Here is a 14,111-nt window from a genome sequence, read left to right as displayed (position 1 = left end):
GTAGTATATCTTGTTGCCCGACTATAAGAGTATCATTGTATGATGGAGAGACCAATACTATACTCCTTATTAATCCATACACATATATTCAGACCATTAGGTGCAGACTAGGATGGCCAAAAATCAAGGGGAAATCCACATTTAACCTATGTCAGAAAGGCTCACAGTGTGATATGCATAATCTCATAGGGGACAGAATATACCAACATCAGGTGTCCCAATATGCATGAGGATCCAAAGATATAATTAAATATACATATATGTTCCCCTTGGCCTAAATAAATCGGCCAGATCCGATAGTGCACTGTTTAGATTAGGCACCATCCATACTTCACCCTATACCGTCATACAGTCAGCTACCGTCCTAATGGTCCTAGGTTCAAGGTACAGTCCGGGCAAGGTTCGGGACCCACGCGTTCCGACACACAACCTGTGTCTTCCTCAAGGTGGTAGTGCCTGTGGTGGGTGTTTTGTATCTATTTATAAGTACCTTAAATTGTCGTTTCGTCTCAGCTGTGAGACGTGGCTTGCAGTTGGAGGGATACACATATCCCGGAGTGACCCGGAAGTATAATAAGTATAATAAGAATAGATCATGGTTGCGCATGCGCATATAGCAATAAGGGGAACTTGTATAAAGCGCCGTGTAAAAAAGTGAAAAAGCATTTCCCGGCGCAGGCGCAGTATTATACATGACCCAAGAGCTCTACTTCCGGGTCACTCCGGGATATGTGTATCCCTCCAACTGCAAGCCGCGTCTCACAGCTGAGACGAAACGACAATTTAAGGTACTTATAAATAGATACAAAACACCCACCACAGGCACTACCACCTTGAGGAAGACACAGGTTGTGTGTCGGAACGCGTGGGTCCCGAACCTTGCCCGGACTGCACCTTGAACCTAGGACCATTAGGACGGTAGCTGACTGTATGACGGTATAGGGTGAAGTATGGATGGTGCCTAATCTAAACAGTGCACTATCGGATCTGGCCGATTTATTTAGGCCAAGGGGAACATATATGTATATTTAATTATATCTTTGGATCCTCATGCATATTGGGACACCTGATGTTGGTATATTCTGTCCCCTATGAGATTATGCATATCACACTGTGAGCCTTTCTGACATAGGTTAAATGTGGATTTCCCCTTGATTTTTGGCCATCCTAGTCTGCACCTAATGGTCTGAATATATGTGTATGGATTAATAAGGAGTATAGTATTGGTCTCTCCATCATACAATGATACTCTTATAGTCGGGCAACAAGACATACTACGTTTATCTACCTATATATTTGTATACTTTGGTATTTGAACACGTTATTGTTTGGATCTAACAAATATTTTCCAATGTGGAACAAGTTTTAAATGTTTTTAACAGTGTGTATTGTCTGGTCCTTTTTTTGGATGTGTTAAATAAAATTTCTATACTTTTTGAAATTATTGGTGTTCTGTGTGGTGATCCTACAATCATATGCATGTATCTGCTTTTCTTATATAGTTGATATTAATGTGTTTTACATGCATGGTGGTGATCCCAGACAAGTATTATTTTTGCGAGATTCTGTGATGGTGCCCACTTAAATAAATATATTACACAACAGTTTACAATGCAGAGCCGTGAAAATAAAAAATCTTTTTTTTTTTCCCCACAAAAATGATTTTTAGCCCCCCAAATTTATATTTTCCCAAGGGTAACAAGAGAACTTGGACCCCAAAAGTTGTTCAATTTGTCCCGAGTACGCTGATGCCCCATATGTTGGGGTAAACCCCTGTTTGGGCACACGGGAGAGCTCGGAAGGGAAGGAGCACTGTTTTACTTTTTCAATGCAGAATTGGATGGAATTGAGATCGGACGCCATGTCGCATTTGGAGAGCCCCTGATGTGCCTAAACAGTGGAAACTCCCCAATTCTAACTGAAACCCTAATCCAAACACACCCCTAACCCTAATCCCAACGGTAACCCTAACCACACCCCTAACCCTGACACACCCCTAACTCTAATCCCAACCCTAATCCCAACCGTAAATGTAATCCAAACCCTAACCCTAACTTTAGCCTCAACCCTAACCTTTACTTTAGCCCTAACCCTAGCCCTAACCCTAACCCTAGCTCTAGCCCTAACCCTAATGGGAAAATGGAAATAAATACATTTTTTTAATTTTATTATTTTTCCCTAACTAAGGGGGTGATGAAGGGGGGTTTGATTTACTTTTATAGCGGATTTTTATGATTGGCAGCCGTCACACACTAAAAGACGCTTTTTATAGCAAAAAAGTTTTTGCGTCTCCACATTTTGAGACCTATAATTTTTCCATATTTTGGTCCACAGAGTCATGTAAGGTCTTGTTTTTTGCGGGGCGAGTTGACGTTTTTATTGGTAACATTTTCGGACACGTGACAGTTTTTGATCGCTTTTTATTCCGATTTTTGTGTACTAGAATTACAAAAAAACAGCTATTCATGAATTTCTTTTGAGGGAGGCGTTTATACAGTTCCACTTTTGGTAAAATTGATAAAGCAGTTTTATTCTTCGGGTCATTACGATTACAGCGATACCTCATTTATATAATTTTTTTTATGTTTTGGCGCTTTTATACGATAAAAACTATTTTATAGAATAAATAATTATTTTGGCATCGCTTTATTCTGAGGACTATAACTTTTTTACTTTTTTCTTTGATGACGCTGTATGGCGGCTCGTTTTTTGTGGGACAAGATGACGTTTTCAGCGGCACCATGGTTATTTATATCCGTCTTTTTGATCGCGTGTTATTCCACTTTTTGTTCGGCGGTATGATAATAAAGCGTTGTTTTTTGCCTCGTTTTTTTTTTTTCCCTACGGTGTTCACTGAAGGGGTTAACTAGTGGTACAGTTTTATAGGTTGGGTCGTTACGGACGCGGCAATACTAAATATGTGTACTTTTATTGTTTTTTTTTTATTTAGATAAAGAAATGTATTTATGGGAATGTTTTGTTTTTTTTTCCTTATTTAGGATTTTTTTTTGTTTTGTTTTACACATGTGGAAATTTTTTTTTTTTTTACATTTTTACTTTGTCCCAGGGGGGGACATCACAGATCGCTGATCTGACAGTTTGCACAGCACTCTGTCAGATCGGCGATCTGACTTACCAAGCGCTTGCTCTGAGCAGGCACTCGGTAAGCCACCTCCCTCCCTGCAGGACCCGGATGCCGCGGCCATTTTGGATCCGGGGACTGCAGGGAGAGAGGAGGTAAGAGACCCTCGGAGCAACGCGATCACATCGCGTTGCTCCGGGGGTCTCAGGGAAGCACGCAGGGAGCCCCCTCCCTGCGCGAATCTTCCCTATACCGCCAGCACACAGCGATCATGTTTGATCGCTGTGTGCCGGGGGTTAATGTGCCGGGGGCGGTCCGTGACCGCTCCTGGCACATAGTGCCGGATGTCAGCTGCGATAGTCAGCTGACACCCGGCCGCGATCGGCCGCGCTCCCCCCGTGAGCGCGGCCGATCGCGCTGGATGTACTATCCCGTCGGTGGTCATACGGGCCCACCCCACCTCGACGGGATAGTACATGCAATGTCAGAAAGGGGTTAATAGCAGCTAATGACTTGACTATACACGAGAAGATATACCATCTAGCTGCCATAACATCACCCCAGTGGACCCCTTAAAGCACTGTCGGTCACCCTGACCGAATACCACAGGTGGCGTAAACTGTATCCCTTTTAAAGATCTTTCCCTTTTACATGGGCTCCCAGGACCACGGACCGGGTCGCCACCGTGACATCCCCCTGTGAACCGCAGGACCCGGTACCGAGTACCCCACGGCCCAGGCGGGGCGACTTGTATACATTACACACACATCTCTACATTGTACACATCACACACACAGCTCTGCATTGTATACATTACACACACAGCTCTGCATTGTACACATTACACACAGCTCCGCATTGTACACATTACACACACAGCTCTGCATTGTATACATTACGCACATAACTCTGCATTGTACACATTACACACACAGCTCTGCATTGTACTCATTAAATAAACTGTCACTCTGGACTGTTATAGATCAGGGGGAACGGATCAGATTTATATTCATTTTTATGAGAGAAGCTCCAGCAAAACTTGTAATTTATTGATTGAAATCCATGGGGTTTATTTGGAGTCCAGTAGGCGGTCCTTCCGTCTATGATTATGCATGCAGAGATATCATCAATTACTGATAGGACCTCCCACTGGACTCCTACACATACAGACATCAAGGATTTCAATAAATAAAATTCGGTAACAGGGCTCGTTCACACTGGTGAGTAGTATTCGATGATTCTCTCATACAAGAGAATCGGATACTATATGCAAATGACCCAGGATGAAACTCTGCTGCGAGCTTGATCCGAGTGTCAGTATACTGTGCTCTAATTCTTTCGCTTGAGGGAATGGCAGCACAGGTATGGAGGAGACGGAAAAAGTAATTTCTCCATTTCCGGCATCCGTGGCAATCAGACTGCACTCGGATGATATTGGATGACATCTGAGTGCAGGCCAATGTTTCAAACACCCATAGTTTTGTATGGGTGCGTAATCTGAATATCCGATGCATTTGCAGCATGCTGCCACTGTTTGTTATCTCATACCGAATCAGCATGAAAGAATAATCACAGATCTGCACTGCCCCATAGTATAACATTGGGTCGAGTGCTATCTGACACGTCACAGATCTATACTGCCCCATAGTATAATGTTGGGCTGGGTGCTCTCTGATACATCACAGATCTATACTGCCCCATAGTATAATGTTGGGCTGGGTGCTCTCTGATACATCACAGATCTGTACTGCCCCATAGTGTAACATTGGGCTTAGTGCTATCTGATAACACATCACAGATCTGTACTGCCCCATAGTATAACATTGGGCCGAGTGCTATCTGATAACACATCACAGATCTGCACTGCCCCATAGTATAACATTGGGCCGAGTGCTATCTGATACATCACAGATCTGCACTGCCCCATAGTATAACCTTGGGCCGAGTTCTATCTGATACATCACAGATCTGTACTGCCCCATAGTATAACATTGGGCTTAGTGCTATCTGATACATCCCAGATCTGCACTGCCCCATAGTATAACATTGGGCCGAGTGCTATTTGATAACACATCACAGATCTGTACTGCCCCATAATATAACATTGGGCTTAGTGCTATCTGATACATCCCAGACCTTTACTGTCCCATAGTATAACATTGGGCTTAGTGGTATCTGATACATCACAGATCTGCACTGCCCCATAATATAACATTGGGCTGAGTGCTATCTGACACATCACAGATCTGTACTGCCCCATAGTATAACATTGGGCTTAGTGCTATCTGATAACACATCACAGATCTGTACTGCCCCATAGTATAAAATTGGGCTTAGTGCTATCTGACACATCACAGATCTGTACTGCCCCATAGTATAACATTGGGCTTAGTGCTATCTGGTACATCACAGATCTGCACTGCCCCATAGTATAAAATTGGGCCGAGTGCTATTTGATAACACATCACAGATCTGTACTGCCCCATAATATAACATTGGGCTTAGTGCTATCTGATACATCCCAGACCTTTACTGTCCCATAGTATAACATTGGGCTTAGTGGTATCTGATACATCACAGATCTGCACTGCCCCATAATATAACATTGGGCTGAGTGCTATCTGACACATCACAGATCTGTACTGCCCCATAGTATAACATTGGGCTTAGTGCTATCTGATAACACATCACAGATCTGTACTGCCCCATAGTATAAAATTGGGCTTAGTGCTATCTGACACATCACAGATCTGTACTGCCCCATAGTATAACATTGGGCTTAGTGCTATCTGGTACATCACAGATCTGCACTGCCCCATAGTATAAAATTGGGCTTAGTGCTATCTGATACATCCCAGACCTTTACTGTCCCATAGTATAACATTGGGCTGAGTGCTATCTGGTACATCCCAGACCTTTACTGTCCCATAGTATAACATTGGGCTTAGTGGTATCTGATACATCACAGATCTGTACTGCCCCATAGTATAACATTGGGCCGAGTGCTATCTGATAGAACATTGGCCGTGTTATACGGCAGTGTGAGTGAGCCCTTATGCTGAACATCTTCCCTTCTACCCGTATATCATTCTGCTCAGCTTCTCTTTCTTTATACCATTCTGTCCACAGACCAGACTGCATTTCCAAAGTGATCAAAACAAGGAGAACTATAGGAGTTTTTATAAAAATATCAAGAAAATCTTTATTACCACAATCAAACAAAGTAAACAAACATTAAAAATTTTTCTAAAGGAACACCAAAAATTTGTGTACCCCTCAGTACAATATAAATACAAGTAGATAAGCGGTAAGAAACTACCATAGGGGTTAGTTTAAACAAAAGCATGTCCCCACACATAATAATAATAATAATAATTTTATTTATATAGCGCCAACATATTCCGCAGCGCTTTACAACTTATAGAGGGGACTTATACAGACAATAGACATTACAGCATAACAGAAATCACAGTTCAAAACAGATACCAGTAGGAATGAGGGCCCTGCTCGCAAGCTTACAATCTATGAGGAAAAGGGGAGACACGAGAGGTGGATGGTAACAATTGCTTTAGTTATTTGGACCAGCCATAGTGTAAGGCTCGGGTGTTCATGTAAAGCTGCATGAACCAGTTAACTGCCTAAGTATGTAACAGTACAGACACAGAGGCTATTAACTGCATAAAGTGTATGAGAACATGATGGAGGAACGTGATTATGTTGTTGTTTTTTTATTAATAGGCCACACAGGGATAATTAGGTTAATGCGTTGAGGCGGTAGGCCAACCTGAACAAATGAGTTTTTAGGGCACGCTTAAAACTGTGGGGATTGGGGATTAATTGTATTAACCTAGGTAGTGCATTCCAAAGAATCGGCGCCGCACGTGTAAAGTCTTGGAGACGGGAGTGGGAGGTTCTGATTATTGAGGATGCTAACCTGAGGTCATTAGCAGAGCGGAGGGCACGGGTAGGTTGGTAGACTGAGACCAGAGAGGAGATGTAGGGTGGTGCTGAGCCATGGAGTGCTTTGTGGATGAGGGTAGTAGTTTTGTACTGGATTCTGGATTGGATGGGTAGCCAGTGTAATGACTGGCACAAGGTAGAGGCATCGGTGTAACGGTTGGCGAGGAATATGATCCTGGCAGCAGCATTCAGGACAGATTGGAGCGGGGAGAGTCTGGTAAAAGGTAGGCCAATTAGTAGAGAGTTACAATAGTCCAGACGAGAATGAATAAGTGAGACAGTAAGAGTTTTTGCAGAGTCGAAAGTAAGAAAAGGGCGAATTCTGGAAATGTTTTTGAGATGCAGATAAGAAGAGCGAGCCAGTGATCGGATGTGGGGGGTGAATGAAAGCTCGGAATCAAGGATGACTCCAAGGCAGCGGGCATGTTGCTTTGGAGTAATGGTGGAACCGCACACAGAGATGGCAATGTCGGGCAAAGGTAGGTTTGTAGAGGGAGAGAACACGAGGAGTTCAGTTTTTGACAGGTTCAGTTTCAGATAGAGGGAGGACATGATGTTAGAGACAGCGGTAAGACAATCACTGGTGTTTTCTAAAAAGGTCGGCGTGATAACAGGAGAAGAGGTATATAATTGGGTGTCGTCAGCATAGAGATGGTACTGGAAACCAAATCTACTGATTGTTTGTCCAATAGGGGCAGTATACAAAGAGAAGAGGAGGGGGCCTAGGACTGATCCTTGAGGAACCCCAACAGTAAGGGGAAGGTGAGAGGAGGAGGAACCAGCAAAACAAACAGTGAAGGATCGGCCAGAGAGATAGGAGGAGAACCAAGAGAGAACGGTGTCCTTGAGGCCGATGGAGCGGAGCATAGTGAGGAGGAGCTGATGATCCACAGTGTCGAATGCTGCGGAGAGATCCAAGAGAATTAGCATGGAATAGTGACCATTAGATTTAGCTGTTAGTAGGTCATTAGAGACTTTAGTGAGGGCAGTTTCAGTAGAGTGTAAAGAGCGGAAACCAGATTGAAGAGGGTCGAGAAGAGAATTATCTGAGAGATAGCGGGTAAGACGGGAGTGGACCAGGCGTTCCAAGAGTTTAGAGATGAAGGGAAGATTAGAGACAGGTCTATAATTAGCGGCACAATTTTGATCGAGGGAGGGCTTTTTAAGTAGTGGATGTATGATGGCATGCTTAAATGAGGAGGGAAAAATACCGGAAGTGAGGGAAAGGTTGAATATTTTTGTTAGGTGAGAGGTGACAGCCGGGGAAAGGGACTGGAGGAGATGCGACGGAATGGGGTCGCTGGTGCAAGTGGTCGGGCGAGAAGATGCAAGGAGCCTGCTTACTTCTTCTTCTGTAACTGGTTCAAAGTCAGAGAGTGAACTAGATGCAGTGGGGGAGGGAGGACAGTGCTTGGTATGAAGAGATTGGGAAATGATTTCCTGTCGAATGTGGTCAATTTTTTCTTTGAAGTAATTGGCCAGATCGTCAGCGCGGAGATCTGTGGTTGGGGCCTGCTCTCTTGGGTTGAGTAGGGACCGGAAAGTGTCAAAGAGACGTTTAGGGTTATTGGACAGCGAGGTGATGAGGGTGTTGAAATAGGTTTGTTTGGAGAGGTGAAGGGCAGAGTTGTATGTTTTTAACATGAACTTATAATGGATGAAATCTTCGGGCAGATTAGATTTTCTCCACAGACGTTCGGCGCACCTGGAGCACCGCTGCAGGAAACGTGTTTGCAGCGTGTGCCACGGTTGTCGCCGTCTGTGCCGAGTTGTTCTATGTATAGGAGGTGCAGCTTCATCCAGGGCACTTTGCAGGGTTTCATTGTAATGCTTCAGAGCAGAATTAGGACAAGAGATGGATGAGATTGGGGCCAATGAAGACTGCAAGTTCTTCATAAGTTTCTGGGTGTTAATGGCCTGTATGTTTCTATAAGTGTGGAAAGTGGGGGTGACCTGAGCGGGATGGCAGTTCTTGATAGAGAATGAAAGAAGGTTGTGGTCAGAGAGCGGGAGAGGGGAGTTTGTGAAATCATCCAGTGAGCAAAGCCGGGAGAAGACCAAATCAAGGGAGTTTCCATCATCATGTGTTGGAGAGTTAGTATGCTGCGAGAGGCCGAAAGAGGAGGTTAGAGATAAAAGGTGAGAAGCAGATGGGGAGAGGGGAGAAGCAATTGGGATATTGAAATCACCCATGATGAGGGTGGGGGTGTCATAAGAGAGAAAGTGTGGAAGCCAGGTGGCAAAATGATCCAGGAACTGGTGAGAGGGGCCGGGAGGACGATACACCACCGCCACTCGCATGGAGAAGGGGACGTAGAGTCTGACAGCATGGACCTCAAAGGAAGGGAATACAAGTGAGGGTACTTGGGGGATAACTTGGAAGGTACATTTGGGTGAAAGGAGCAGACCAACGCCTCCACCTGTTCTGTTGTCTGATCTTGGGGTATGAGAAAAGTGTAGTCCACCAAATGAGAGAGCAGCAGCAGCGGTGGTGTCTGACTGCTGGATCCAGGTTTCAGTAAGAGCCAGGAGATTAAGAGAGTTAGAAAGGAAGAAGTCATGAATGAAGGAGAGTTTATTACACACAGAGCGAGAATTCCAAAGGGCACAATTCAAAGAGACAGAAGGCATGCAGGGAATATTAATAAGGTTAGAGGGGTTTCTTGGTGTAGCAGTTGGGAGGTTTGACTGGCTATAACATGGGGGGCCGGGGTTCGGAGAGATGTCTCCAGCAACTAGGAGAAGGAGGATAATCATAACAGAGTAAACTCTAATCCCATGTGGTGTCACCATCACTTATGTGGGCATGAACACCATAAGGGTATGTGCACACGTTGCGGATTTGCTGCGGATCCGCAGCGTTTTTTGAGGTGCAGAAACGCTGCAGATCCGCAATTGATTTACAGTACAATGTAAATCAATAAAAAAAAAAAATGCTGTGCACACTTTGCGGAAAATCCGCTGTGGAAACGCTGCGGTTTTAAATAGCATGTCAATTCTTTTTTGTGAATCTGCAGCGGTTTTGTACCCACTCCATTATAGAAAACCGCAGGGGTAAAAACCGCAGCAAATCCGCAAGAAAACCGCAGCAAAACACAAAAAAAACCGCTGCGGAACCTTACAAAAAAACGCAGGTGCGTTTTCTGCCAGGAGAGGCAGAATCCGCACCAGAAATTCCTAAGCCTAATCCGCAACGTGTGCACATAGCCAAAAAGACTCGATCCCCTAGAGACCCAACCATACAAATAAGGCTATTTAAATAAGCCTGCCACCTAAGGGTTGTTGTATGGGCTGCAGTGTTTTCATCTGTTTTTTCATTTTATACTTATTTACTCTGATTTCCCCAGCTATCGATACAAACACTGATCACAAGTGCAGATACCACATGGATGTGATACGCTGATGTATATTATGGAAGCATTTTGTTTTTAGTGTCCATCACCTTTTGCTGGGAAAATAAGGCTGCAGTATAGTATTCAGTGGAGCTGGCATTGTGTTGTATTTACTGTTTTATTTAAAGGGAATCTGTCACCACATCTGACCTATGTAAACTATTAATATGGGCATACAGGTTATAGACTGCTGAAAACAGTCCTCCCTGTGCGTCTCATACCAGATATCTCATTGTTGAGAAATCCTTTTGTATCACTTTATATAAATGACCTCTTCCAGGCTGCGGCGAGGATGATGCCTGGTAGATAACTCTGCCTCCAGAGCTTATTTTACATGAAGGGGAGTTACCAGTGTGATGTATAATAGCTGGTCTCTGCTCTCATAATCTCACTGCAGAGCTGTGTGTGATTATAGCTAACACATCTGCAGATTCCTCTCATCTTCAGCTTCCAGCTCACAGGCAGATGGGGTTATAAAACAGTTACAATACAGCAGAGCTCAGAGAGCCAGCAAAAAATGTGTTTGCAAAAGACAAATTTCATTTTTCCTGTTCTGTGTTAGTGACTTTTCTCACACTGGTAACCATTACACATCACACTGACAACTCTGCCTACAGAGCTTAGTTTACATGAAAATGGAGTTATCTAGCAGGCAGAGTCCTCCCCATATCCTGAAAGAGGTCATTTACATAAAGTGATAAAAGATGACTTATCAACAACAAGGCACCTGATAGGAGACACACAGGTATCACTCTTTTCAGCAGCCTGTAACCTGTATGCCCATATCAATAATTTAGATGTGGTGACAGATTCCCTTTAAGGTGTACATGTTTTTGCTGCTCACATCAACAAGACCAAACTGCTTATATTGCACATACCTGTATAATATGTCCAGGAACAGTCAAAGTTTTTCAGAATTCTGCTAGAACTATAGGTGCTGAAACATCTATTACGTCACCTCTGTACATGCATTGTCCTTGCTTTGTTTTTTTTTTTATAAAGAGTTACAGGACAACAAAAGAGTATATAGTTAGTGTTTTAAGTTTTTCTTCTTTTTCCCATATTAGGGGACGACGCTGGCTTTGAGAGCGATGTTTATAACAACACGGCCATACAGACGCCACACCTCAGAGAGCTAGCAAGGAGAAGTGTGATCTTCAAAAATGCATTCACTTCTGTCAGCAGCTGTTCCCCCAGTAGGGGAGCAATCCTGACAGGTCTGCCTCAGGTGACCTCTTTATTAAGTATCTAATATACCGTACTAGTGTAACATGGGGCGGTATGCACGGCTGAGGCACTCGCCTTCAGCACCCTGGGCCAGAGCCGGTTTTAGGTAAAGTGGGGCCCTAGGCAAAGTTTAAAATGGGGCCCCAAATGCTAACATATTGCACATCACACAGAAACATTTCGGTTGTATTTACATGCACTGAGTTCAGGCCGCTAAATGAGTGTGATCGACAATATTGAAATCATTCAACGCTTGTTTCCCGGCCTTTTTCCACCGTCTGAGAAAGAGTGATGGGGACAGAACAATCACTAATAGATCACCGTACAGTATCATGTTATCAGCAGCACATCTAATGTTTACACCGGCGATGTGCTGCTGAGAACAATGATTTTTGTTCCGGCATAAACAATCCAATCACTCGATGAATATGCAGCATTTTGCTTGTTTAGTATAATACACCCCATAGTCCTCCATATATTATAATGTGCACCACAGTGCTCCATATTGTAAAATGCACACCGCATAGTCATTTATCTATCTATATATATATTTGTCTAAGGGTTTTTCTGTCTGTCCTGGAAATCCCGCGTCTCTGATTGGTCGAGGCCGCCTGGGCCTCGACCAATCAGCGACGGGCACAGTATCGATGTAGATGTCATAATGGTTGCCATGGCGACGATGATGTCATAAAGGTTGCCTTGACCAATCAGCGACGGGCACAGTCTGCTGCGAATTCTGGAATCATCATTGTCCATATACTACGGGGACATGCATATTCTAGAATACCCGATTCGTTAGAATCGGGCCACACTCTAGTATAATATAATATGCCCCATAGTCCTCCGTATAGTATAATACACTCAGTCCTCCATATAGTATTATACACTTCCCATAGTCCTCCATACAGTATAATACACTGCTCAGTCCTCCATATAGTATAATACACTGCTCAGTCCTCCATATAGTATAATACACTCCTCAGTCCTCCATATAGTATAATACTCTCCTCAGTCCTCCATATAGTATAATACTCTCCTCAGTCCTCCATATAGTATAATACACTCCTTAGTCCTCCATATAGTATAATACATGCCTCAGTCCTCCATGTAGTATAATACGCTCCTCATAGTCCTCCATATAGTATAATGCGCCCCTCATAGTGCTCCATATAGTATAATGCACCGCCATAGTCATCCATGTAGTACAATTCACTTCCCATAGTATAATGCGCCCCGTAGTTCTTCATATAGTATAATGTATTCCCCATAGTCCTCGATACAGTATAATGCAGCCCACATATAGTATAATGCAGCCACACCATAGAGCATAATACAGCCACCACACAGAGTATATTGGTATAATGCAACCACCCCACAGAGTATAATGTAACCCCCCATAGAATATCATGCAGCCCCGCTCATATAGTATAATATAGCCACCTCATAGAGTATGATGCAATAACCCCTCATAGAATATAAATATAATACAGCCCCCCATAGAATATAATGTAGCCCCATCAAAGAGTATGATGCAATCCTCCTTCATAAATCCAATACAGCCCCCCATAGAATATAATGTAGCCCACCATAGAATATAATACAACCCACCTCCCCATAGTATATAATGTAGCCCCCATACAATATAATGTACCCGCATAGTATATAACACAGCCTCCCCGTAGAATATAATATACCCCCCAATAGTATATAACACAGCCTCCCCCATAGTATATAATATACGCCCCATAGTATATAACACAGCCTCCCCCCATAGAATATAATATACCCCCATAGTATATTACACAGCCCGCATAGTATATAACACAGCCTCATAGTATATAGCACAGCCCGCATAGTATATAACACATCCCCCATAGTATATAGCACAGCCTGCATCTCCACTTCCCCCCCGAGAATGGCCTCACAGTCCAGCACTCACTGTTAGGGCTCTTTTCCATTTGCGAGAAACACGTCTGTCTCGCATGTGAAAACCAAGCTCTGGCGCCGGCACTCCGGAGCGGAGCGTGCGGTCGCATTGCAACACATGGAGCTGCACGCTCCGCTCCCCAGTGCCGGCGCCACAGCTTGGTTTTCACATGCGAGACACGGACGTGTTTCTCGCAAATGGAAGAGACCCCTTATAGTGAAAAAAAAAAAACAAACAAAAAAAAAACACTCCTCACCTCTCCTCGTGCCCGCGCTGATCCCTGTTCCTGTCTCAGCGGCTGCACTGCTTGGCACACAGTGAGTGCGCGAACGCCATCGCGCACCCGCATTGTCAGAGGCAGAGTGGGGAATGATGGGAGAGGGAGCATCGGCTGACGCTCTCTCCTCCATCACTGCTTTGAACTGTACAGGCAGACGTCGGTATAGTTCAGTGTGGCGGGGGAGTTGGCGCTGGCGGCAGGTGGGCCCCCCTGCCTCACAGGGGCCCCATAGCGGCTGCGTGA

At 44.1% G+C, this 14,111-nt stretch overlaps 1 protein-coding gene across 2 annotated transcripts in view; it reads left to right on the top strand.

Annotated features, from left to right (window-relative positions):
* Nucleotides 1-14,111, top strand: part of SGSH (N-sulfoglucosamine sulfohydrolase) — a 68,691-nt gene that overhangs the window by 18,187 nt on the left and 36,393 nt on the right. For both annotated transcript variants that reach the window (XR_013213323.1, XM_077251481.1), the window contains exon 2: nucleotides 11,502-11,662. Coding sequence is in view for 1 of the 2 variants with exons in the window: in XM_077251481.1 (XP_077107596.1) it covers nucleotides 11,502-11,662 (161 nt within the window). In the remaining variant the exon portion in view is untranslated. The remainder of the gene's footprint in view (nucleotides 1-11,501; nucleotides 11,663-14,111) is intronic.

Source organism: Ranitomeya variabilis, chromosome 4 (genome assembly GCF_051348905.1).
Source record: "Ranitomeya variabilis isolate aRanVar5 chromosome 4, aRanVar5.hap1, whole genome shotgun sequence".
NCBI lineage: Eukaryota > Metazoa > Chordata > Amphibia > Anura > Dendrobatidae > Ranitomeya > Ranitomeya variabilis.
This window is presented reverse-complemented; position numbering and strand designations above follow the sequence as displayed.